This window comes from Branchiostoma belcheri, unplaced genomic scaffold (genome assembly GCF_001625305.1).
Source record: "Branchiostoma belcheri isolate BF01 breed outbred unplaced genomic scaffold, Haploidv18h27 scaffold1, whole genome shotgun sequence".
Taxonomy (NCBI): domain Eukaryota; kingdom Metazoa; phylum Chordata; class Leptocardii; order Amphioxiformes; family Branchiostomatidae; genus Branchiostoma; species Branchiostoma belcheri.
In genome coordinates this window covers 8274169-8302076 of record NW_017802379.1, presented here as the reverse complement: position 1 = coordinate 8302076, position 27908 = coordinate 8274169, and the positions used below count along the sequence as shown (strand labels likewise).

Here is a 27908-nt window from a genome sequence, read left to right as displayed (position 1 = left end):
TTTCCTTGTTCACACTTGTCCAAAATACCCCTTGCTGCCATTTTCCTATTGATTGAGGAAATAATTGCCAATTGCAGCCCTGGTCACTTTTCACAAGGGGCAAAACACCAAGCGACGACTTTCTTCCCAACATACATAATATGTAACGTCGGAGCCTAGACATTTGGCACAATCTAAAGGCAGAACAGGATAGTTTTTCTTGTTTATATCTACAAAGGATGCCTGAGATTTCTGGATTGTGGAAAGAAAAGCGGTAAAAGCTTTATACTTGAGGGATTCATACAGTACTTAACATCATTTTCTTATGTCTAGAATACATAAGACCCTTCACCTGTTACAAATGCTGAAATGATACATTGTGACCCTGAAATATATAACTTTTTTTTTAACTTAAAGTTAAATCAATCTCAATGTGAATTCCATAATTACAGAAGTTGTATTGACATACATGTAAGCTACATGGTATTATGTTTATTCTAACTTTTCCTTCAGAATTGGACAAATTATTTGCTGAAAAATAATCATAACGAGCTTTGTAAGAATTGCTTTTCTACGGTTTGGACATGGATTTCTAGGAATTGGGCCTACTCGTCACTGACAAATTCTCATTGTCCTCAAGTACATGTAAATGTAAAGAAGAAATTATAGTATTCTGATCCATTTTGTGCCCAATGAAAAGGAAAAATTTGTAGTATAACACTGACCCTGTTGATTTATCATTAAAATTATTAACATTTACTTTCAGTTTTTAAATTAAATTCATGGAACATGCATCTCCCATTAGTAAAGCTGTACATTTTGTCTCTATGTGAACTAAAAACAAATTCTAAAGAAAAATACAGCTTGCATCCCAGACCACTACATTATAGCGTACATGTCAAGTTGCCAGTATCTCTTTGCAAGTTTTACATGTGTTCTATTTCTTCCTTTATCTCCCTTAAAATTGTCACAGTTTTTCTTTGTGTTATATCTATCATTGCAATGCCCAAAAACAAGGTACGTGTACTGGATTCATAGTTTTAAGTTAGAACATTTTCAAGATTTGACTTGACAGGTGATGGGAATTTTCATTTTGTGTTGAGCACAAATGTACGTAGGAGACAGAATGAAAGTTTTTGGGCTTCAGAAATTTCCGAAGAGATTTCTTTTCAAAAAAGATCAGGAAACTTGACATGTACCCTACATACCAAAGCCCCAGGTTCTGCAACAGTCCCTCTATGTCCAATCACACTTGGATCGCTTGCACGTGGTGTAGAAACCTTAGCTGCTCCAGAAGACCAAAACCCACAGCAACATTAGGCAAGGGAATCGAACTAACTCCTTTGTGCCATCTCCTTTAAGCACAGCCCGTAACCACTCCGTAGTCTCAATTACGACAATCCGCATCCAAACAGAACCGACTTCCTCGTGAAGGATTTAAAAAGTATGCACACATTACCTCAAAGCAGGGATGGCAGTGGGATTGAAACTGGGCATGAATATTTACAATACGTAAGTCGGATCTGCTTGGAAGCGGACCGGTGTACTCAAGTCTAGGGAGCGGCGGGCTTGCCGTTATCATCCACCAATGAAGCGTGGAGAAATCTTCTGTTAATTGCTGGCAGCTGACGCAGCTATCGGTTGTTCCGTCTGGAAATCTGACAACGTCTTGGTGTCTTCTTCCTCCTCTTCTTCCTCCAAGGAGATTTCGAACACCTGCTCGGTGGTCGTTGTGACCAGCTTGTCGTAACAGGGCAAGCAGACGCGGACTGGGTCGAAGAGTTGTTCCGTGGGGATGGAGATCTTCTTCTCCGAACAGATGTCACAGAACACATGTCCACAGCTCCTGTAGGAATCACACATGGATGGCTTTAGATAAAAGACATCTACCTGTACATTGTACCAGTCCTGTAGTATTGGGTGTAAGACAGAGAAGACAACATGTACAGTTCAAATACAAGTTCATTGTACTAATAAAATTCCACAAGCTCTTTTCGCAACGTACAACATACAGCGAACCATTGGCTTGACATCCTGTCCTAAAGACTGAGACCCTTCCCAGTAACGTAAAGGTTGCAGGCCATGCAGTGTAATTATAAGCATATACTTTGCATATTCATGTCCTTATTTGCATATTCGAGTCCTTATTTGCATGTTGGTGAGCGGTTACCTGCAGTGGTGTTTCCTGCGAGCCATCCAGAACTCCAGGTTGCAGCCCATGCAGCGGTTGACGGCGTGGTCAGGCACCCACAGGGTCACGCTGGCGTCGCGCTCCTCCACCTGCTCCCACGACACGTCCGACATCTCCGTGCTGCAGTTGGACAGCGAGGGCTGCTCCTCGCTGCGTTCAGAGTCGGGCAACGACAGCTACAATGTAACGACGAGTCTGTTAGCTCTACATACATCAGCAACATCTAGACCAGCTGCAGCAGAGTGCCACATAATCATTACCTTTTATCACCAGAGTTGGAGTTCAGATTTGGGCAACGAAAGCTGTTATGTAACAATGAGTTTGTAACTCAAAGATATTCTGTAACTTCAGCAACATATAGACCAGTTACAGCAGTTGTATTGAACCCAATTGTTTTCACCAGTGTTTGTTGGTAAGAAACCTAAAAAAATTATCAAAATATATTCTTTAAAATCTCTAACACAGACTTCCTCAAAACGTAACTCAAAGATATTCTAATCCCTCGTAACCTTTCAAGTGTTCGTTAGTTCATAGTTCATGTACACACAAGGTATTATAGTGTAGTTATGATAAAAATGGAGGTTCCATGTTTGGGAGAGCCATACCCCACGCACGTTAAAGATCTGAACCCACTGCACTTGGAAGGTGTGAGTTGGAACCACTCACACCTTCCCGGTGTGAGTGGTTCAAACCTTACAGTCCGGTCTTACGCAGCTTGTACATGTACGTACATGTACAAAACTGGTGTGTTACGCCTAGAGGCTGTTTACCGGTTATGCGAAACAAACAAACATAAAAAATGTCAGTAGAGCTTACCTCTTCGTCACACCCCTCTCCGTTCAGTACTGAGGAGGGACAGGCTCCGCCCTTCTGGTACTGGTGGATAACTTTCATGGCTGTCTGCAGCTGACGACGCAGAGCCTCCACCTCACCCTATAGGCCATACAGTAAGTTAAAAAACAATAAATTTACGGCTCTCGGTGGCAAATGTGCTGATGTTGACACATTGGTGCACACTTTGTGTTTTGGGCACACAGACCGATTAGCCTAAGAGGCTCGGTGGGCATCACTCTACTGTACAGGGAGGGAAGTTGTGTAAAGTGCCTTTCCCAAGGGCACAACATAAGTAATGACCAATCACTTCAAAACATAATCTTGCAAGAGGTACGATTACAGACAAGTCACCTTACATGTATTCCTTATTTAAACTTAATAGAGATACGACAATGGTCATTGAAAATTTGATCTTTGTGTAATCTTTGTGTTGGAATAAAGTTTTACTATACAAAGCAATCACTGTCAGACCGACTTAAAGCAATACCTTCATACATGTACATGGAAGTAATAAAACAAAGCCCACCTTGTGACCCACATCTATCTGGTGAAGTCTCTGCTGGACCACATCCCTGATCGTTGTCAGTCCGTCCACGTCCAGATGACGGCTCAGCGTGTTCATGTTGGGACTGACGGCCGACTCCTCTGGGATGCCCTCAGCCTTGCCCCTCTCCCCTACCCCATTGGGAACGGCCCCCCCTGGGCTGACGGGGGTGGGCAGCCTACAGCCTTGGTCAGGAGTGGTTGTGGCAGGTTGTAAGCTGCGCGTCATGTCTTTGTGTTGTTGTGCGTGGCCCCCGAGACTCCCGTTTGGGTAGAATATTGCAGATTTGCTGGCGAGATGTAGACACTTGCTGCAGGTATGCATGCACACGCTCCCATTCACAGGGTTGCTAGGCTTACTAGGCGCTGCAGCGGTACCGGGGGAGAGTCTGGAGTTCTCTGTTCCCCGTCGCACGTGGTTCTTCATCGCCAACGGACACACCCCGTTTATGCCAGGCTTCTTCTTTTCGTGGGACTCGTCGACAAAAGAGTTGCTAATGTCACTAGTGCTCGTGCTAACACTGGAGCTGTGTTCTAGTTTTAGCGCTGGGATTTCTTCTTCTGTACCATTTTGCTTAGCAGCAGGATTGCCGTGCCCATTGCACATTGTTTCCGTACCCTCGCACCCGCTGATACCATTGCAGTGGGAACTAGGCGGGGACGGTGGTCTTTCTTTACATTCCACATTCTCTGCAGTTATTGTCTCTGTCGAACTCTCCATACGATCTTTCTGGTTCAAGTCTTCATTTGTTGCTACACTACTGTTGACGGTTGTTTCTTCTGGACACTCTTCACTACTAACTCCATTTGTAAAAGCTTCAGTTATCTGCCCAACTGGGCTGCCAGGGGGTGTTTCTACCTCGTCAGGGGGGCGCGTCTCTTTCTTGTGGAATGCTACGGTGTCTTCATGAATGGATACGCCGTGAGCCGACACGTTTGATTCGTCCATGATTCCGTTGATCTCTGAATCGGTCAGTTCGCTGTTGTAGTCGGCGTGGTTGGCGCTTGGATCCGGGATGAGCTTGTCCGGGCGCCATTCCGTGAGGTTGGTGTCGCTGGAGGTGCGCATGAGCCCGCCGCCGTTCTCCATGCTTTCACTGATGGCGGCCTGGATGTCGTCGCACGAGCGCGTCTTCTGTACGCGGCCCGGCAGGAGGGAGGGTTCCTGGGGGAGGGGGTTAGTGTAGGGTTGCTCTTCTGTAGGCGTGGTGGGAGACTGGTTGGACAGGTACACCGTAGTCCACAGGAGGAGGTTGCGAACATGGCAAACCGGACGCAACACCTGCACATTTTAGGGTTAACATCAAGGCAATGGTAAACTTTCATGCTCAACATTGTGATGCATAGGAAAGAAAATTATCAAAGAAAAATCCAATTTTGTCTCAATGTTAAGTTTACCTAAACGTTTTCATTGTGTAGAATCACAGGCCTTGATATTCAGTTTAATAATACTACAGGAAAAATTGGGATTGCTCTCCCCCCTACCTGGTCAGCACTTGGACTGTACAGGTAATTCCTAAAAGCTCGTCTGTCGGACTTCAGAAGTGACCAGACCGAGCACGTCCGATCCCGCACGGCGTTCCTTGACCGCTCCGCCGGGCTGTTACACAGGAATGTGCCATATAGGGTAGAGTAGGTGTGATGGACTAGCTTCACCTGTGAGCAACGCAGGAAAAGGTGTAAACTGAGACCCCTAAAACGTAATGGATCGCTCCAAAGTACAGTGATGTTCGTAAGGTCTTCTACATGTCAGTAGCTATATACAGTACATACATGTACAGTACAAACGATACAAATGAATTAACCTACATAGTATACATGTTTCAAGCATATAAAAGAATAAACATGTTGAATTTGACATAAAGTACAGTACAGTTTCAAGCTATTTAAAGGCATCCAGTGCAGTTTTAAGGCTTGGAAACCCGATTTTTCAAAGCCAATATTCTAGTCACTTATCTACATGAGTTGAAATCACACTATCGCAAATTATATTGACCGTCATGGAGCCAAAATACACAAATATCTGACAGAAAGTGGTTACTGGAAGGGCCCCCAGTTGATTTTAAGGGTACAACCCATAAAATAAAGGACTCATCTTGGGGCTTGTTTCTACAGTTTTAAATACCCAAAGTATGAAATACTGATTGAAATGTGCTAACGTGAAGCAGTATGTGTCAACATCATAAACATTGCCTTAATCAGAATATTTCCAGTTTTGCTGCTCTGAAATCGCATTGGATGCCTTTAACAGTGGCATTTCACATGATAGATAAAGAGCCAACACACCAGGAATGCTTCGTTGAACTCAAATGAGCAGGGGAACTGCCTGAGGAGCTGGTGGACACAGTCCAGCCACTGGAGGAAGACTGGACACCGCTCGTTGATGTCGTCTGCGCCGCAGCCATGACCACAGCGGTCAGCAAACTTGTGCCCAAATTCAAGCCACTCTCTCTCTACTAGCACCTGAAAACCCTGCAAAAATAAAAACGTCAAAGATAATTCATGTTCTCTTTGGATATATCTCACACGTATCAATGAGTTTTTTCCTGACATTGCTATAAATGTTACAAAATTTAACTGAACTTTTTTGTGTCTCAGTTCTTATTATTGAAATGTTAGACTCTTAAAATGTTTTTTTTGTGTGTTCTATTGTCCCTACTTACATGTACATGGAACATCAAGCAAGCTTCTGCAAGTGACAATGTAGCATTTTTCATGTATCCCAGACAACAACTTTTCCCCTGAATTTGTTGTAAATGTTACAAGTTGAACTTTGTTGTAAATGTTACAAGTGTCTCAGCCCTTAATGTTGAAATGTGAAGATGTAAATGTAAAAAATGTATTTTTTTGTGTCTTCTATTGTCCCTACTTACATGCACGTGTACCTATTGTACCTATACGTAGAATGTCAAGCAAGCTTTAAGGCATTTTTCTGAATTTTGTTTGCTTCTGATGCTCAGACTGGGGCTTTAGCAGTCATATTTCAGACAATCAGTTGTTGGGTGTCCATTTTTTTTATTGTATGCTATGCACAAGCTTTTTAGGGGGGCTTTTTTGACATTCATAATGCTCTCAAACACTACTTTCTGCATTTTGATGTGCAAATTTGAAGGAATTTGATTTTTTTTGTGAATTTTTGTGTTTATAGTAAGGCTGAAGGGAAGCATGTGTACATGGCAGGGGTTGGGAGTGGAAAAATAGGGTGTCTTTAGGGTGTCTTACCAAAAAGTAGGGCGTCCAATTTCTTATTATTTTCAGTACAGGGCGTCCAAAAGACACCCTGGACACCCCCTAGCTAAAAGCCTGAACACAAAGAAGGGTTCTAACCTCAATGGTCCTGTAGTAAGGGTCCAGCAGTAGCTCGGCCAGAGCCACGAGTTGCGGCGTCCGGTCCCAGCCGTCCGTACAGTGCACCACGACCGGTCGGTTCTCCAGGTCCACGGCGTTCACCACCATCAGCACGCTCTTCATGAGCTGGGACAGGTACTGCAGCCACTTGGTGCTCTCCAGGGCAGACAGCCAACTACAGTACAATTTGTTAGAATTAGAAACACTTTACATTTGGAACCGCATACAGTATGTCCCTATGATGTAACAATACCTATGTATGTCACAATTGCACTACCTTCAGGAATGCATTCTTAACAGTAAAAACTAGCTTTTAAAAGTGCACTGCGAACCAAGTAACAGTGCACTGTGAACCATGTAACACCTTTAGTGCACTATGCACCAAGTGACATCTAGCGTCTGTGCACTGTAAACCAGTTAGAATTACGCTGATGAAGATTACAGACAGTCATCGAAACATCGGCTCGTAATAGTAAATGGTTGTGACCAAAGAACTTTGCTATTCATTCATTTACCAACCTGATGAAATTATTTACGGAGAATTAGTGTTCATATGATCTTCATTGACAAAACAAAAGTACAGCGATTAAAGTCTTTAACTAGACATACAGGCATGTGGGTACAACAGAATTGAGCTACGTACAAGACTTAAGATAAATCAACTTATACTACGTACTTGTTCTATGGTCTAAACATTTGTAGTAAAATCATTCTTTATTCGAAAATCTTTACATGTTAATGACATCTATTCAGACCCATATTACAATATGGACCCTGCAAGGGGTATGGATTGAATGTTGTTACAACTTACTTGGCCTGGTCGGATGGCTGAGAAGAGCACAGTGCACGAACTGTCTGGAAACTTTTCCTGATGGAGTGGATGTTAGCCAGGCCCATGAACTGTACCTCACAGTTTGGGTAGTATTCTACGGGTGAAGGGAACATAGAAAATGTGATCTCTTTACAGAGATTAAGTGGCATTGAATGGCTAGGCGAGTGGACATGAGATTGAGAAGTCATGGGTTTGATTTCTTGCATTCCTTGCTACAGACGTTTTTATGTGAAAGGCACTTTACATAAACAACTTTCCTCACTCCACCCATGCATATAAACCTTTGCTACATTCAAGATTTGCCTGTACAAATTTGGTGAAAAGAGCAAGTTATTCACTGTTATTCAACTGCTGTTAAAACAATGATATTAAAAAAAAACAGCACAGATCGTAGTTAATTGCATCTCGTAACCGTTACAATAACAATTACACTGTTGTCATTGTTGGTACATCCCATATGAGTTCTGTGGCCTGATCACTTTAAACCAATCACAATTAGGGGTGGGTACCGGTTCAGTCGGACCGGTTTGGACCGGAACAACATTCAAGAACCGAGTCCAAAAAACCGAAACGTGAAAACCGGATGACCGGACCTGATGTACATTTCTGTAGATTGTAACACACAACACACACATCTTTAGATAATCTGGCCATGGCAGGTAAAAAAAATAACCCTGAATCATACTAGATCAGCCTAAATCCATGTTTATGCGTTCAAAAACAAGAAAAAAATGTTTCCCGGTATTACTCTCTTGAAACACGGCGCTGAATATTGACGCAAAAACATTTCGTGCACGGCGAGCCCTCCCCCATTGTTCAGACTGTGACGCAATCCCGCGTCACGTGTTGGCATTTCGCATCTCTGATTGGTTGTTGCGCCCGCTGCTGGCAGCGTAGCGGCAGACTTGAGCGAGCCGACGCGCGTGTAAACAACTTTTCTTTGTTCGATATCGGCGCTAAAATTCTATTTTCCACAACCACACATCGATATTCTAGTGAAGAAATGCATAGTTTCAAGAATCTTTGGGGAAAATATATGCTTCTATGTGGATTTTTAGCGTTTTCGACGTGATTTTGTCGTCACTTAACCCGGAAGTGTGGATCGCGGCGTGGCTAAATTTTTTGCGTATTTTACCCTGCGTTTTACCAATCAAAACAATAAACAACCCCCGCTAAGAGAACCCTGTAACATTTTAGATCGCAGCAATTAAGTATTTGATCAAATTATTTGTGGATGTGTTGGCATTTCAGCCGTATTATTCATTGGGAAAAGCGGCCTCATGCACGGCCGTGTCGTGTACACCAAGAAATTGTGTCTCGCTTGCCAAAATATGATATACTATACTACTGTACAATAATCAGGTCCGGTTTCAGGTCCGGACCTGGACCTGATCCTCTGAACCTGATCCGGACCTGGACCTGAATTTTCTATACCGGTACCCACCCCTAATCACAATGATTTACCAGATTACACAGCACAAACTATACAATGGCGTGTGATTGTAGCCTCCGTAGCAGGCTTATAGAACTGTGGGTTTGGTGGTCTTCAGCTGTTTTGTGATTAGCCCAGTTCTAAAAAACAAGGGTAATTCAACCAGGCCGGCTATGTTATCCATATGCAATCAGAAAATAGCACATAAAAGCTCCCAAAGACCCTGAAGACCCCCAAAACCCCCAGTTGTTGGCATGCTATGGAGGCTGGTGTGATTGTAAAAGCACTGAAGAGACTCAAAAGAGCAGTCAGAAAGTGTAGTGTGATCTTACCGGGGCATTCGCAGCCGCCACCCTTAGCACGGTTAGCCACCGCGGCGGCGTAGGACCGAGCGTCCATAATCAGCACCTTGTGGGGCTCCGAGTGTTTCTCTTCTTGTGAGCCATTGGACACATCTGTGGAATAATACAAAACAGTCTCAAATACAAGGCTAAAATACTAATTACAATGTATGGTTGTGGGAATGTTGTAGCTTTGTTTCAGGTTTTGTTCTCAATTTCTCTCCAAATACAAAATGTACATAACAGTTTTAAGGCACCCATGGGATTTCAGAGCAGCAAAACTGGAAATATTCTGAACAAGGCAAACTTTGTGGTATTGACACACACTGCTTCACATTAGCACATGTAAATCAGTATATCATACTTTGGGCTTTTAAAAACAGAAACAAGCCCCAAGATGAGTCCTTGAATTTATGGATGGTACCTAAAAATCAGCTAAGGGCCCTCCCGGTAACTATTTTTCCTCAGAATTTTTGCTCCATGAGGGTCACTATACATTTGAATAGTGTGGTTTCGACTCAGTATGTAGATAAGTGACTAGAATTATAATGACTTTGAAAAACTGGGTTTCCAAGCCCTAAAAACTGCATTGGATGCCTTTAATGCGGAAGAAACTACATTCTGAAGTTTTTCAACTGCTTACCAGAGTGCCCATTCACTAAGATGTCTGACTCTGTGTCGTTGTTGCCACAGTCTTGAGAACAGGCCTCAGCGATGGCCTGTAAAAACTGTTCATCGCTGGAGTTTCTCCAGCCAAGCCAGCCCACCTCAGGCTGGCTGCACCGGGCTATCACTGCCCCATTACCTCGGTGCCTGTGTAACATTAACAAACGGTTAGCAAAAATTAATAAAATGCCTCTTAAAGGGAAATTATGTCACATTTTTGCACAAAAAATTGAAATATTTCAATTCCAAAAAATCTTGGTGTGATTGTAATTTGCAATGTACTTTGACTTCTCACCATATTTGTGCTATTATCTCACATTTCTGACATTAATGGTTGGAGCTAAAACAGCCCACATGAGGTACACTCTGTTTGTGGTGCCACCACTTTGTGGTGCCACCACAAACTCCCAGAATGTAAACAAACATGGCTGTCACCTGTGTTTCCAGCTTTTAAATACACTCGTAAGGCATCATCTTTTGGTGCCTCTACTTCCTGACTGACACTTATTTGCAATGGAGTAAAATTGATTCAAATTACTTTGTAAAGAAATGACCAGAAAATGGACATTTTGTATTGTCCTAATGTTACATAATGCAGCTTTAAACAACATAAAATCATAGATCTCATCTCATTACTTCCACGAGTTCTTGTTTTATTCATTATTGTGAATTTATAGCTGATTCTGTCTATATATTTTTACGATGGCTCCCTTGAGGCAATATGTAGGCATGCATCTAACAGGAAAACTGAAACCAGGACAAGAAATAACCTTTACTGGGACCTTTGACCTAACTTCCTGTACATGTCCCCAAAGTTCTTGAACAGAAATGCAAACAAAGAGGTAAAAATTAATACATAATCAATGGATGTCATAAAATGAGCTTACCTCCACACAACAGATGGTATTCTCTTGTGTGATCGGAAGTTTCCCACTTTCTCCAGATCTTCGTTGGTTACAGAAGCTGGAACAATATGCATTTCTGGATACCCAGAGCAAAACCTGGAAACAAGGACAACTAGAGTGATTTCATGAAACTATAAAATGACTAATATCTAAATAACTTTGTCAAACTTGCAGCTACCCTTGTCCTACCACTCAGTTTTCAACTTGAAAAAAAAATCCAAGTATTTACATGTAGAAGAATACTTGTATGTTTTATTCACGAATAAAACAAAGACACTAAGATTCATTCTGGTGAATTTCTCGTTGATTCAGTATAAAATTGCAAGCTTGCAAGGAGACCAATTTGACCTCCAGTTTGCTCTCACTTCCTCCCAGCCAGTGGGAGACCATTGTGACCTCCAATTCGGACTTCCTGTTAGTCTGTGGTTATAGCATTTCCCCCCTCCCTTCCTGTGACCATATCAAAATAACTATAGACACATAAGCAAACCAAACCTCCATACTTGGAGGTAACAAGCATGTCAGTCCTCATACACATCTTTATCTGCATATCCTAGTAAACTTTAATTTCTGTTAGGTCTTACTTGTAGTCCTTGTTGATATCAGTGACCCTCCAGGCTCCACCTTCTTTCACGTTAAACCCCATCCTCTCTACCTCATGCAGGAAGTAGTCCAGCACGCGATCACCTGAAAATACACAAGACACATGTCTTGGACAACATCTTACAATTTCATGTCTTATAATTATGTTTACCGAAGGAAAACATATTGTTTTTGCTCAGTTTCTTCCTCGTCTTCTTCTCCAAACAGTGACCTCTGACTTGATCAATGACATGATTTGTTGACGTCTGTCACCATGGTGACTGTTGTTGGGTTACATAATGTTGCAGTTTCATGGTCTGCTCTGCTCCTGGTACCATATACTAGTAGATGCATGTGAATGTGTTTGAGTAAGAATTAACAGAGCAGACCATGTTCGAATTAAAAAAAAAAGTAAATTTTAAGGGCTAGGGTTGGCACTGTTTTTTTTTGTAGGGTCGGTCGTGAAACAGAGTGTGTTTAGGTCGTGGGACTTACTTGGGTGGCACATGTGCGAGGGTACGGGATAGTCAGGATCACCTTGGTAACCCGTAGCGTCTCGGCACCAGGCGTGGAAGGCGAAGGTAAAGAGGTCCTCCAGCTTGTCGGGCACTGCGATGGCCGCCGACAGACGCTTGTGCCACTCCTGACACTGCTCATTGGTTGGAAATGAGCACCTGTCCGGAAAACACACATCCTTTTTAACATTAATTGATTAGATTTGATGTTAAGCCTCTATCATAGGCTGTTCAAGTCTACACTAGACAAACAGAGAGAGAAGACAAACTACTACATGTACTATGTATTGGTGGCTGTTAATGAATTGTTGCCAACTTGAATGTTGTACAAAAAGTCATGTAATAGCTTATCCATTATATACACATGTAGTACATGAGATCATGCTGCATGCTGTGCACTGACCGACAAAAAATCTAGCGGGCCCGATTCTCTCACGCCGTCTGCACACACACGTACCGCGCTTGCGACAAGAATAACACATTGTAATTTGAGAAAGCATACGGTTAAAACATGGGAATATTGTGCATATCCACAAATATTTCTATAGAAAACACAATCGCTGGAATCTAAAATGTTGTCCTTGGTTTTATTTAGCGGGCGTTTTGTTTTGACGGCGCGCGAAAACCACGCTGATCTCGACACACTGCCGGCGCCTAGTTCCGGCGGATTGAAGACCCAAATCGCGTCAAACACACCATAAAATCACATACACACAGATATTTTTCCCCAAACTATTCTTTGAATTCGTTGTATGGTCGTGGAATTCCATGAAAAGCAGCGTTGTTTATGCTTAGAAGTGTTTTTTCCTCGGCATTTCTGTTTCAAGATGGCGGCCGCGCTTGGGTCACCCCGCGGGTCATCGGAAGGTTCCATTTCTAAAGGGTTGCTGATTACTTTACTCAATTTATTTTTGACACGTGTGGTCAGCGCACGCAAATCAAATATGAATTAACTAAATTTTACATCTATCTAGAGTTATAATTGCTAACAAACGCCTTTATAAACTTGAAATTTCGTTATGTATTTTTTGCTGCATGTTCATTGTTCCCCTTCACAGTGGATTGGTTGTTGTTGTTTTCCAAGCCAGCGCCATCTTTGTTCTCCATTTTGTGATCGCGAACGAAGTTTTCCGTCAAATTTCTTAGCCCAAAATGACCTTTTAGGAATTTTTGAAGTCACATTAAGTTGACTGCTGTAATGTTGCGCCAGTATTGAGTAGTCTGCAAAAGTTGCCGACACAGAACCTGTAATTGCGGCAAGAAAATATCAACGCGGCGTCGGTATGTCCTTGGCCAAAAACAAATTTTATGGAGGACTTCTTCAGCAGAAAGGGAAAAAGACTCAAAGGCAGAACGTTTCACTTTCTTATTTTCGTTGCATTATATTTAGGGACTTGTAAAATTAAATTTCAAACCCAGTTTCGTAATAGAACAGTTGTTGTATCAATTGATGAAAACATAATCGAACAGTACTTAGTAGTGATAGCCAAGTACACATGATGTATTTTGTCATACTTCTTGTCGCTATTTTCCACTTTTTTGCCTCAAATTCTTACGATATGAAGTATAATTTGCATCAGTCACATGATTGTAAATTTAGAAGACTGAACTGAGAAATTGTGTAATCACTTTGACTTCAAAGTCATGTGTGTGTGATGTCAATAAAAATCTCACCATTAAATTGTACTCTGTATTTTCTTTTTTGCTTATTATTTGTAAGTAAGAGCCTACCCTGCCAAGATACCAACCAGAACCCCCCCCCCCCAACTGGACCATCCAACCACTCCCAGTCAACAACCATTTTTCCTTGGTCCCTTGAGTGGTTGTTGAATACAGGTTTGACTGTACTATGTATTGGTGGCTGTTAATGAATTGTTGCCAACTTGAATGTTGTACAAAAAGTCATGTAATAGCTTATCCATTATATACACATGTAGTAGACCCATTGCAGACATACATGTATGCTTTTTTATTGGGCATTTTGCAAAAACAAAAGATAAACGTATGTATAAGAGACATAGCAACTTCAAAAGCAATACGACTAGAGGCTTGATCCTACATGCATCTAACAAAAACAGTTTCCACATGTATTTGGCAGGTTGAAGATACAGAGTCAGTCCTTCTTCCCCTTTTAAGAGAATTTCATTGTATAAAATAGCAAAATAATACTGTAACAGGAGTTCTACAAAATGGATCCAGATGTTCACATCAAACACAATTAATGTTCAAAACAAAAAGGTATCCATTTCAAGTAGGATCACAGAACACATTTTGAACAGACCACATGTCATCTAGCTATAGGACCTGCCACCTCCAAATGCCTGTTTTTAAAACAGCCATACACTATAAAGGGTTATTTTTTAGGTCAGAAAGCCAGGTTGCCACTTTTATGGTACTGTAATACTATACTGTATACACATTTGACCGTTCAGTGACCATTCAGGGCTCGAAATTCATTTTTGAGAATAGGTGCACTGGTGCACCCAACCTTAAAAAATGGGTGCACAAAAATATTTTAGGTGCACCTTATAAGATAAAATATGCAGAATGTCAGCAAAAACTATAATCTTGTTTCATTTCAACAAAAATACTATAACAATAATGATTGTATTATTTTTTCTAACACTTAGAATGTTAGATGTTAAGAATATACTGTAACTATTATACATTTAACATCTTTACATACGTTAAACATAGAGAAAGAAAATATTAGGGTGCACTGGTGCACCCACAGAAAAAAACTGGGTGCACAGCTCCAAATTTGGGTGCACTAAGGCGCACATGCACCCAGTATTTTGAGCCCTGTCATTCATATGACATTGACTGACTTTGCGGGCACGTACTATCCAATGAGTTTAAATCCGGAGTGCCAGTAACACTGTGACATTGAACTCTTATACACTCTGAGGCCAAGGACAAAGTCTGAAACTAATTTGCTTTTCCTCCAAACACCCATGGTTGGAGAGACAATTTGCATTGTGATAACTGAATTTGAACCAAACATAAAGTTATAGTCAGAATATTATATTAGCATACATTTAGTCTGTGAGAACTACTGACACTTTTTAAAATCATTAAACACTGCATTATGGCTTTAATTCGCAAACATATATTAACTTTAAACTTACAGAAAGTGATGAGAGAATGAAATACATTATCTTACCTAAAGGAACGGACATCCTTGCAGCAAACGTACAGCTGAAAAAGGTCTCGGATCTCCACACTCTCTATCAGCATTAAGGGCACCTGTGCAAAAAGGACACATTCAGGGATGGAAGGAACATCTTGTCTCAGTCGACACTGTCTAAGAAGACCAGTCAGGGGACCAATAAGAACAATAGGAAGGAATGAAACCACAACAGAATTTTGCTTGTGACAATGGACTCCCAAAAAAATGTAACTTCAAGTTCAAGCAAGACAATGTCAACATCCAATGGACCTATTACATTATTACGTCACAGTTTGTTTACCTGTTCTGAAGAACGTTCTAGAACGGTCAGTTAAAGAGTAAAGATCATTTCAAGTTTTCAATGTCAGGTGTGTTTGATTTTTTCTGGGTCTAGTTTTGTTGACACAGCATTGCATGCCATAAAAGGTGACAGTAGAAGAAAGTAGTATATGTAACGCAACACAGACACACACACATGTACAACATAAACATTGATTGACCACAAACTGTCCCGGCATTCATTGTGGTAAACAAATTGTGACGTAATAATATAATAGGACAATTGCAAGACATCTGATCATCCCGACTTACGTTAACGAAGGAGTCCTTGAAGCGGAGTAGAAGGCGGAAGTTGGAGATGGCGATGATCCCGTCGGACGTGCGCCCCAGGTACTCCACGCTCTCTCCGCTCAGCTCGGGGAACGGGACCTGTAAGGTGCCGTCCTCGCTGTTCAGACTTTTCTTGGGGAACAGTTCGCTGGCCTGGACATGAACGAGACTCATCTGTTCCTCATCAGCCTGGAGGGAAAGAGTTTATTTGTTTGTTTATTGTTTATTCTGCAAGTCTGAGTACTTATCAACACAACTAGTGCTGTACCTAAACCCATATTTAGGTTTAGGTCTGGATTCAAGTCCACAGGTTTAGGTTCAATTCCGGACTTGTAAGTCTGGACCTTGAATATACAAATTTGCATGTTGTCAACCTTGCAATGTTGTGGGCAAAACTTTTTCCACATAACATGGAGGCCGACACTTGACGACGCCCAATGGCAATGTTTTCTTTATTTTGCAGCACAGATTTTACAATCTATGGAAGGTTTTAGGTGGTTTGGAAAGAAAAGGGGTATGTGACATGTTTCTTTTTCTTGTAATAAGTCCGGAATCGGTTCTTGACTTTTAGGTTTTTGTAGACTTGAACCTAAACATTATTACAAGTCCGGAACCAGTCCAGTGAATCAGTACACAGCACTATACACAACAAATGCACATTTAGCAGTATTTTTGCACAGCAAACAGAGAGGCCAAGAAGCCTATTACCATGCCCAAAATGTTCTTGCACTTAAAGTAGCTGGCTAAAAGTTTCATACACCTTCAGTTCTGTTTAGTAGTTTTCGAAATACAATGTAGATGAACTTGACACCTTTAATCCAACTGCAAACACTTGGCAGTAATTTATGATCATTTACTGGACTGTTTACATACACTTTGCAGGTGTGGAGGCTTCAATCTTTCCAGTTATCGTAGTGTTAACTTCTTGGGCAAAGTGTTAATAACACTTTGACCAAGAAGTTAACAAAACTGGCAAATTTGTATGGTCACAATCTATTCTAGAACAGACAAGAGTCCTTGGCCTACTTAGGCAGTAACCAAAGTCCTGTATGGAACACAATGAAACTGTGAATATGGCCTCTTAAATTTAGTTAAATGGCTGCCGGGAAAAACATAGTGGCCTTCAACTTTTCACTTCAGGATATTTGCCAGCAATAGTTTCATTTTACATTGTCCCCATATTGTCCTCCTGTATACATTTGTATGGGACGTCCGTACATGAGTAGTACTTTTTCTTGGTCACACACACACACATACACACCCACTTCTTCCCAACAATGAACACACTGTTAGAGCAAGGACACCGGAGGACCTGTTTGGCTATAGAGGGTGGCACAGTGCCCAGTCACAAGACAAAAGCCTTCAACTGGCTTGGTGCCAACCCCAGCATGTGAAGTTGTAATGTGGGGCAGGTCAAAAGTGCAGTAGACAGGAGACAGGTTTCTGCGCCTGTGTAAACTGTGTTCGGGCATGTTTGGTAGGGCGTCTACCCCTAGGATGTTTTTGAGACCGCATGACAACGAAAGCGAAAACAAATTTTCTTGGCAAACGTTCCATGTTGTAATATCATAAACGTTAAAACATGACTTTTCCAAAGTAAGAAGACACATGATAATTTATGTTTATCTGAACTGTAACCGACACTGTTAACTTTTACCTGTTCTGAATTGTTTATGTTCTTGTTTTGAGGGCTAGCCCTTTATAATAGCCTCCAGCTAGTTGGGCAGTCCTGGTTGTATTACATATGTCTTACTGAGCCTAATAAATCAAATCAAAATCAGGTAACAGAAGGCTTTTTAATGCTCTGTCTGAATCAGACATGGTTTCCAAACTTTTTGGTGCTTGAAATTTTATGCAGTTTGTGAGTAAGTACAGCTTTAATTATTTGCAGCAGCTGCTATATATATTGGATGCAGCTGTTTTGGCAGCTTTCCATATCATTAGCTCACAGCACCTGGGCAAGAAAAGCAACACATATTTCCACAACCCTGCATCCGTGAACTGTAATTCTCAGTCATTCTCACAAGTAAAAATCTTGTATTCAAACTTCTTTAAAAGAAATCCAGACCATTAGGAAACAAAGCTTAGACCTTCTCCCTGCTGCCTAACCTGCACCCAATACAAATTTGAAGCAGCTAATTTAGCAGCAGCATGAAGGTTAAAAGTATAAATAAAATTAATCAACTTACCATTATGAGGCTGGGAGGAGTAACTTCTGCCACTGTAGGCCCAAATCCTCAAGCTTTCTTTACCGTTGATTCCTCTTCTTCCCTCTGTGGTTCTCTCGTTCACTCTATCACCAGCTTACCTGTAACACAAGTTTGATACATAATTTAGAACACAGTGAGCCTCATGGCAACAAATGTGCTACAAGCATTTGGAGACCTTTGACACCAATTATATATAAAGCATAATTTTGTGACCTAATAACCAAAAAATCCCCCAGGGAATAATACATTCAACATGAATCATTAGTACATGTACTACGAGCTGAATCGGTCCAACTCAAATCTGTCTATCCACACTAATTCCAGTTAACGTTGAACATGTCTTTTCAGGAAAAAGTCTCTACCAAAACACAAAAGTTTTTCTTCCTCGTGAAAATAATGATGATTAATTATTGAATACAGCTCCAATCGAAGTAAATAATATTATACATTCGTGTCTACAAGACAAAATATTACCTTGATACGAATGCCAACTACATACTGTACAACAATTCTGACAGGTTTTACACGACATCTGCCAATATTCTGCTCTTAATAGAGTAACTAACTAATATATTGGTATGTCATGGACTTTGATATTGTCTTATGATTATGAATGAGCTCATATGTTTAATCAGCAATGACGTTTGTTGACGTTTGTGGCTAGAACAAATATTTTTGCCACTGTCAACGACCAATAGGCTTCCAGTTCACTTACAAGTATGGACTTGTAAACAAAGACAGTAACAATCGTTACGGAAATATTGTAATGTAAGCAATGTAAATCCAATTCTCAAGCTCCTATGACTTATCAAACTGTATCTACCTTAATATATAACCTTCTATCTGGTAAGTCTTTTGGCACACATTAATTTACAGCATTAGGTAGCAGAGAAACTTAAGGTTAAACTGAATGGTAGCAAACTGCAACTACACTCAGTGTTCGAAATACCTGTCTGCAGTCTGCAATCTGCAGATAGATTTTCAAGATTGCAGAAGAAAAATTTATACAATCTGCAATTTTGCAGCAGGAAAAATTGGCACTTGGGATTTGGCGCTCTTGGCCCCAAGGACAGACAACACTTAAGCTCCTGTTCTGAAACAACAGGAGCTTCTTCACTAATTTGCATCAACCTTGTCTTGACTTGTCTATCTTTTGTTTCTTATTGGACTTCCAAAAATTTGTCTTCACTAATTTGCATATTAATCAATAGTTCATGCTTATAAACCTGCAAGATTGTAGTATGGAGGCTTGTGTACTTGCAGAAAGTATTTCCAAATTGCAGAACAAAATTTTGACTCTTCTGCAATATTGCAGAGCGCTGAAAAAAAGTATTTCGATCACTGCTAAACCAGCAAACATCAATCAAACTAACTACTGCTTTACCCTTGAAAATGCAAGAAGCGTGACCCAAAAATATAGACTGAAGCTTCCTCTTGTCAATTAATATGGTGAAAAATTCATAAGGAAGCTATGTCCAGTAAAATACATTGTTGGCTTTGTGTAACCCTTGACTCTAAAATTATGATTTGTTTTTTTTTTCGCCCGCGCTGCAGAGGATGTTATCCATAAAATTTACTTGCTGTGGCCTTAGTATTGTATTCATACCACAGCTCAGAACCTCATGACACCTTCTGTGCCTTAATAGTTCCTTGGCAGGCATATACATGTAGCTTAAGCTTGATAAATTTTCCAAGTCTCCGGCCAAGGAAATGAAAAGATTCCAACTCCACCTTTGCTCCTTAAGTGATTCCAGGTATCATTCATCCACTTCGTCTTAAGCCACGACTTCGAGCTTTACATCTTGGCACAAGACCTGAATAAGTAACTGACTTTAAGTTTAACCTTCATTTGACACTACATTTGTATGGGTTATCCATTTTGCAGGGCTTGAAATACGCCACCTGCATAACTACAATATATGCCATATATTGTAGTTATGCAGGTGGCGTATTTCGAGCCCTGCATGATGCAGGATAGTGCAAGAAACAATTGGAGCTGAGCAGGTATTTCTGATGTCTAACTGCACTCGTCCATATTAAATCTGGGTACACATATGATACACATAGGTTACGTATGATTGTGGATTTTTATCAGCTGCATAAACTGCTACCACCTATTTCTTTTATAAAATAAATAATTCTTAAATTATATTGTATAATTATAATTAATGGTTTATGAACAGTTTTTAGTATATTCGGTCACTTCCTAAATTTTGATTTGTGTACATGTAGTTAGCAGTGAGAATTTAAAGGTTAAGTAGAGCCAAGCCTTGGTACAAGACCTGAATCAGTTACTGGTTTTAAGTAGAACCATGCATGCGGAGCAATACACGCTAGGCCGTGTAGAATATTAAGGTACATGTCTGGCATTGCAACTAGGGAGATGAGATTGCTTTCACACGTTCACAGATTAACTTTCCATCCTGTCCAGAGTACACTTGGAATATTCTCTTCAGGTGCTAGGTCCATTATCACTTTGAAGCACTTACTTAAGAGCGAACAGCAAGGGTGTAAGATTTATTTCTTAATTCTTTATCTTTGTCCATAATCTTGCACAGTTATATATAATTCCCACAATAAGATTTTAAGAAATCTCTGCTAAAAATTTATTTCAGTTGGTGTAATATACATTTTCTATTCACATCAATATTGTTGTGGCCTCATTGATATATCGGATGTGGACCATCAGAAACAAAATTACTTATTGACGTATTTTCAATCTTCTTAGAATTGCTGAGGTAACGGTAGATCTTGAAATATATTTTTTGTACTGTAGTATACGTAGTTTCATTTTCATGGTTTTTACAATGACCTTCTTTCTTCAATAATTTAACTGTATCATAGAATATTTTTCAATTGTGAAAACCTCGAGCTCCTCTCCCCTTTTACAATGAAATTAAGTCCCTACAAAAATATACAAATTTACAGTAACATGTGCTGATATTGGTGAAGGTTGGACGGACACAATCATAGAAAAGAATCAATCATAATCATTCATACATCTAGTAATCTTTCAAAGGTTTAATATGCTGGGCATAGAACTAGCCTTACAGTTAACAAGGAGAATATACATGTCATGAATTCAATGACAAGTTTTGCAAAACAAAATTTTTAAAGGAATGCAATAATGACTTATACATGATTATGTAGAATATCAATGTTACTGATTCATATCATACTAGATGTGATAAATGCTACAATCTAAATTATAAGACTAAAGCTATTACAAAACAGGTTAAAGCAGATAAAATACAGTTTAAAATCTGCAAATAGGTCACAGCAAATAATCAGTCAATAAAGTTCCCCACCAAACCAGACCAGATTGTTTCAAGTATGGATTTTATATTGATTCCTCAAATACATCTTTCAACCCACACTTTCATGCCACACGATTAGCACACATATGCAACTGCAAGGGTATAATTTAAGACAATTGCCATAAAAAGGGCATTACCATAACAGATTATCTCCAACCTAAATCCTACCTTAGTCAAGACAATCTGTAGTAGTACATTTATCCATAACATTTAGGTTATCCAGATTTGCCCTGTACATCACGGTACATGTGTTAATATTTCACATGACCTTTGTAAATGAATGAAGTCCAAAGGTACGTATATACCTGAACCTTACTGCAAACTGACAGCTGGAATATTCCAAAAGAAATGGAAAAATCCTACCGCCCCATGCGAGTTGCTCGTGCAGGCTAGGTCACGCCTACCTGACAGTGGGGTGATACGTGACCTGCATGCTAATGAGGGCACTGCTTGCATACGTGGCTGAACTTGTGGGATATGGTGTGAAGGGGGGCGTGCCACGGGAAGGTAGAAGGCTCAAGGCATGGTAAACAAACCTAAACGTACACACCCCTTTTTTCCTCAGCACCACCAATTCAGTCTTTTACCCTGGCCATGCACATTGATTATGTATCTTCTTCATATTGTTATAGGTTTCAGGTAATAGTATGAATAGTCTGGATTCTTTTTTGAGCACTGTGTGTGTTTTACCTAGTTTTCAGGACGCACTGAATTTCACAATCACCAAATACAATTCAAGAAACCATCACAACAAAGCCCTTATAAAGTATACATAATGTTGACCTTGTGCTTGTGAGTAGGGGTGACCTTGCCTTCATTAATGATTTTAATTTCATGCTCAAGGGAAAGGAAGGATAGTAGGAGGGGCTGTCAGAAATCTGTAAGAGATTGCATCACTATCAGGGATATGGATTGGTTAGAACATACTTGCATACGAGGGAGTTAGAAAATACCAACCAATACATTTTGGTTTTCTGGACCAGGAATATTTTTTTCCAACATTTTCATCAGCTTCCTACTTTTGAATTTGACCCCAATTTTACTGTATTTCTCCCCAGAATAAATCTGGTGAATATACACAGAAAGTACAGTACTTGTTAAATGTACATGATTCCTATATGGCACCCATGGTTAATTTATTTATATATACATGTATATATATATAATATAACATCATGTTAAGGTATAATACAATAGATTCAAGCTTAGAAGAGTGGTAGTATTGTAATTAGGTTTTACTGAATTTCTACCTTATGTTACATGATTGTGCACCCATATGTTTTCCTTTGCACCTAAATTTTCAGGTTAGCTAAATCAGTGCACCTATTCCTGAAAATAAATTTCCAGTGCTGCATTGTAACAAAAAAGAGCAGCACATACACAGAAGCCAGAATGCCCTTTTATTAATATCCCTATCCTTGGTGACACGTGTTACTGACAACAAATACTGTCCGCATAACCATAAATCAATACTAATATGTGCAAGAGAGAATACCGACAGAGACGTGCTGGTTTACAGCGTCAAGGTTAAAAACTGGAGGGACCAGATCAGATATGTCACCGACAGTTCACATTCAAGTCTTAAAATGGAATAAGTCAATAGTGCACTGACTCTGAATGGAGTGCACTGACTGTGTGTGGTGGTAACCGATATATAATATAGGAACATGAAGTTTAAATTAAATGCAGGCTTATAAGCATACAACAACGTGCTTACGAGAATGTTTTCAAAGTAAAATTGATCCTTTTCAGTAACATTCAACTTCCAAAAATTATCTAACATGCACGAAGTACCATGTATATTTGTGTACTGGAATTCCTATCCTCTCAAAAATCTACCTATGACTTATTCATTGTACACAGCCCGCCAGCCAACATCAACTTCCACGGCAAGAGTATATGAAATGACATGCCCTTATTTATTGCTACCCATCCTGACCAATTTACAAATTTGTTGATTTAAGTCAGATGAGACAAGAACAAAGAGAAGATTGACTGATGTCTTGGGCATCAAATTTCAAGAAATCAATTTGTAAGCTCCTGTCTTGAAACCTAAAGCTGTCACAAAAGGACATATTACATCACATTAGATCCAGGACCAATAACTATTAGCAACAATATACATGTACCTGCATTGAAATGTATACATTCAACCTCCTTTTTACACCCTATATAAAAGTATTATTATACTTCTAAGCTGCTACAGGTCTGATAAAATTTATGATGGTCATAAACATTACAGCAGGCCCTGGGTCTCTTAAAACTGATCCATATCAATGACTGTTCCATCAAACACTAGCTTATTAGGCAAACAAGAAATAGGCATAGGAGGCAAATAAACAAAACCAAACTGGTCTAGACCAGTTCATACTTTCTTCCTACGTACAATTTTGAGGCTAAAAAATCAAACTGATCAACCTTGCATGACGTGCAAATGTATGCATTTTATAAGCATAAATGTATGTGTTCACCTTGAATTAAATGCGAGTAGCTAGGTAATGCCTCTGTACATGCATTGAATCTTCAAAATATGCATGATCAGAATGATGTTTAATGTAATTGTATTTCACAAGGTTTGCATGTGCTGAAAACAGATCTTAGGCCACACCAATTTAATCTGTTGGTTCTCAGATTTTTTCAGAAAAAATATGAAGCGACAGGGCGAAAAAAAATAAAAATAAAAACAGGTCTAGGAATCCTGTTATAGGCTTAAATGCTACAAAATGAGCCATGAAGTCAACACAAAAGGCTGGGTTAAAATTTAAACATTGAATTTTGAACTTTTAATCAAACCACTGCAATGATAGATGGGAAAACTGTAACAACTAGGAAGAAAAGGACTTTCCTCAACTGTTGGGGGGCAAAACATGAGCATTTTTCAGTTCATTCAGGACCAGAATCAATTTTTTTTTTTTTTGCAAATCAGAAAAAAACGAAGAGGCGAATCCGAGAACCAACAAATTAAATTGGTGTGGCCTTAGTACTGTATATAGGTGATATCAGACCAACAGTATGTAGTCTAGCATGCACAGAGAAATATACCATGTAGCTAGTATAGAAAATGATTTAGGAACAAAGTTTGAATTACACATTCTTACTTCATGACTTTGTATCACTCTGTACCTGACAAACAAGAATTCTGCGGTAAGACAGAGAGCTCCCAGGGCACAGTTCAAGTCTCTCAGACTCTCTGGCAGTGGCATCGACCTAGTTTCAGACCTTGGTATCATATTTCTATAGAATGCCGGGAATGTAAGGCTGCACTGATACATGTGCATGTATTTAGGTCTTAGGTACATTTTCCTTGAAGAGAAGCATGCTACAAAATGAACTTCACTGTCCTTGAAGTGTTTCAAATCATTTGTGACCTTTTGCTATATGCAAATGTAACCTTCAGTACCGCCTTGTGTAAAGCTCAAAGGCTAAGAGGCGAGCCTATAGCCTACAACACATACATCCAGCATTGTGTTGCTTTCGTAGTGGTTATATTTCGCAGTATGAGGGGAGAAAAGGTTTTCCCTGTTTGAAGTTCACTGAAGTACAGTAAAAACAAAAAAGCACATGTGTCAGATCTAGAGGACACAGTGAAGACAGTGAAAATAGAACCACAGCAATCATTTTACAATTTACGTTTGACTAAAGAGTAAAGTTCATTCTAGCTGACAAAAAAAACAACATAAGCTTTGCTCCCAAGACCTGCTATGGTGATTAACTGTTCTAATACTCGAAACCAATTGAGGCAAGTTAGTTCTACTCAGGTTTCAGACAGAGGACCAGTCATTGACTACCAGCCCACAAGCATCTGTCACCTGCAAGTTGTCCTGTCCACAAAAATTAAAAGAGACAAACAAACATAATCATTACTTTTTTTTCACAGTGAACCTTCAGATTTTCTGGAATTTTCTTTTCTTTTCTTGAACACCATATCTAAAGAAAAAGTTGTCCATCTTCTCAAACATTAATAATTTTTAAAGTCTACTGAATGATTTGAAGAGAGATTGTGAAAAGGTACTGTTTTGCCATTTTTACTTTTACTATAAGTTTTAGTAATTTTAGTATTACCATACATAAGCAGATGAAAATGTTTCTTCTTAAATATCTTTGGTATCTAGTATCTAACCAATGCATTGTCCTGTACAGTGATTGGCAGTTTTAATAATAACCGACATTCCAAAAAGCTAGGAGACAAGAGAAAACCATCAGAACATGGGAAAACCTGTCATCTTTTAATTAACAAAAACATCCCTCATCCCACATGGGGAAATTCCAGAAGTCCCTTGGATGGATATCTTAGGAGTCAGGCATGACAGCCACTTCCTGTTCACCTTGGAATATAACTTGTATCTGTACAGATTCAGGGTTCTAGCTAGGATTAAATTTTAGTGTAGTGGCACTGGCCAAATGTCGAGAGAGCGAAGTGACCGTGAGGGGTGATGGGGCGGTGTAGACCTTTTAAAAATTTGAGCTATAAAAGAGGCCATTTGAGGGATACCCAAAGGGAAAAAATGTAATTTCTACTTGATTGGTAATTTTTCACATTTGATCTGGCATTCTTGAACAAAGAAATACAGTCACAATGCCCCTATGCTATATTGAAAATTAGCGTAGAGGGGGGAATTTAGCGTAGGGGGTCAAAATTATAGCGTTGGGGGCCCCTACGCTACTTCCCCTCGCTACAACCCTGAGATTGTAGGGCTCAAAATACTTCTCTGCATACATGTACATGCACTGGTTCTGGTAACATTGAAAACAAGAGGTTGATGACTACATAGTACATTCCTTGACGTCATGTCACAGTCTGGGTTATCAAAAATGTGCTGCTGTACATAGTTTGACTTTTATTTTGTTGGTATGTGAACCAAAGGATGTGTCAGACACATAAGTCATAGTACAGAAACACACGTTAGACGAGTACAGATATTTTCCAACTGGATGGATCATGCTAAAAACCACTGACATTGTCATGATTTCTTTTTAACGTCACAGGTCCTTGAATGCAGCAAATAAAAATCCACATACACCTAAATGTACAACTCCACATCTAAATGCACTAGCCTGCGTATTTTGAGCCTGAAAATGGCTGGCAAACTGCCCAAACTTGATCTTCTGCATGTGTGGTAATGGAAAACACCTGTTTACATAGAGCTCACATGATCACATCACTGGGAAAGTTCATGTGTAAGGGAAACTCCAAAAAGCTTGAATGATGTCATCGCTTTCAGTTTCATTGAGAAATGGCAATGAATCATTCATTGCCATTTCTTTTAGCACTTATGATGCAAAATTATACATGTACAGGCCTTGTCTTCCAATGGTCCAAAGAAACGTGTAAGTTAAAACGAGCACAACAGCAACTCTACATCACATGAAATTCAGTAGTTTGGAGCATTATCTGTATTTTGTATGTGCACTTTGTGATCTCAAAACAATATTAACTATCATAAAATACAACTACAAATTAGTACATTTCCATAAACTTTTCCCTGTATTGGAGTAATTTTGTCTGATTTGATGTAGTCATGAGCAAGATATCTTTGACAAAACAAAACACAGTCTTATCAACTTACTCAAGGAATCTTTGTCTTCTGGAAAGTTCTGAGAAATAAATTGCAGGTTCCAAATGTAAATTTTGGCAAAAGTAGGTAAATTTATCCTCGAAAAAATTTAAGGCGCAAGAAATCAATTTTATGTTTCATAAAATCGAAGAAGACAGAACTTGGTCACGAGATCAAATGCCTTTTTATAAGATATGGTGACATTTCTGACACAAACACCTTGTGACTTCGTAGGTATCACCGATCTCCACATGGAAGTAATTTATTCGATAAACTCGTCTTTTTCCCGGACGGTAGCTTGTCCCTTGAGTATTACTGATGCATAGAAAACTAAACGACGGAACAAGAACTGGGTGATTTTTCACATCTAGAAGTTTTGATTCCTTCAAGACGGCGCTCTGTTATGATGATGCAACATTTGTTTTGGTAGCAAAAATGTTAGAATCGTTTGTAAACATTAACTACTTCTTGCTCCACTGGGGTTTAATACACACGCTGTAATTTGCATGTTTCAGTATGTTACGAGGAGTAGAGCTAGACCTTCGCTAAACCTGATAAAACGTGATGCAATGATTTCTAGATCTGTCAAGGGGCGGGGAAAAACAGATCCGCTGGAATCGAAGTATCATTTTTGCTCTAGGTCAAATTATTTTGACAACTTGCTCGACACGGAAAAATTAAATCTCTCACCTTTTTTTCCTCAGAAAAAGCCTCAGATTGATGTACCTTCACGAAAAGGGATCGATAAAAGACTGGCCATCGTCTCAGGTCTCCAAAGGCTGCCCAAGCGCCAAATTTGTGGCAATTTTCGGCACTTCCCCGTCGAGAGAGTACAGAAAATGGCGGTCGTCTGGCAGGGGAGGGGACGGCAACAACTGAT

General features: G+C 39.8%; 1 protein-coding gene across 2 annotated transcripts; it reads right to left on the bottom strand.

Moving 5' to 3' along the window:
• Positions 1 to 51: 51 nt before the first annotated feature.
• On the bottom strand, positions 52 to 27908 carry LOC109465470 (myotubularin-related protein 3-like). Of its 2 annotated transcripts, none has more exons than XM_019762765.1 (17): positions 27719 to 27908; positions 18136 to 18254; positions 15929 to 16135; positions 15332 to 15414; positions 12149 to 12327; positions 11656 to 11758; positions 11054 to 11167; positions 10144 to 10313; positions 9492 to 9614; positions 7707 to 7821; positions 6875 to 7070; positions 5834 to 6019; positions 5033 to 5203; positions 3531 to 4829; positions 2987 to 3103; positions 2150 to 2346; positions 52 to 1825 (listed from the first exon to the last, which is right to left on the bottom strand). In XM_019762765.1, the coding sequence occupies exons 2-17, from the start codon at positions 18136 to 18138 to the stop codon at positions 1591 to 1593; spliced, it is 3498 nt and encodes a 1165-aa protein (XP_019618324.1). In that variant the 5' UTR covers positions 18139 to 18254; positions 27719 to 27908; the 3' UTR covers positions 52 to 1590. The 2 variants fall into 2 exon arrangements, with proteins under 2 accessions (XP_019618324.1, XP_019618331.1); XM_019762772.1 differs by lacking the exon at positions 27719 to 27908 and adding an exon at positions 18631 to 18692.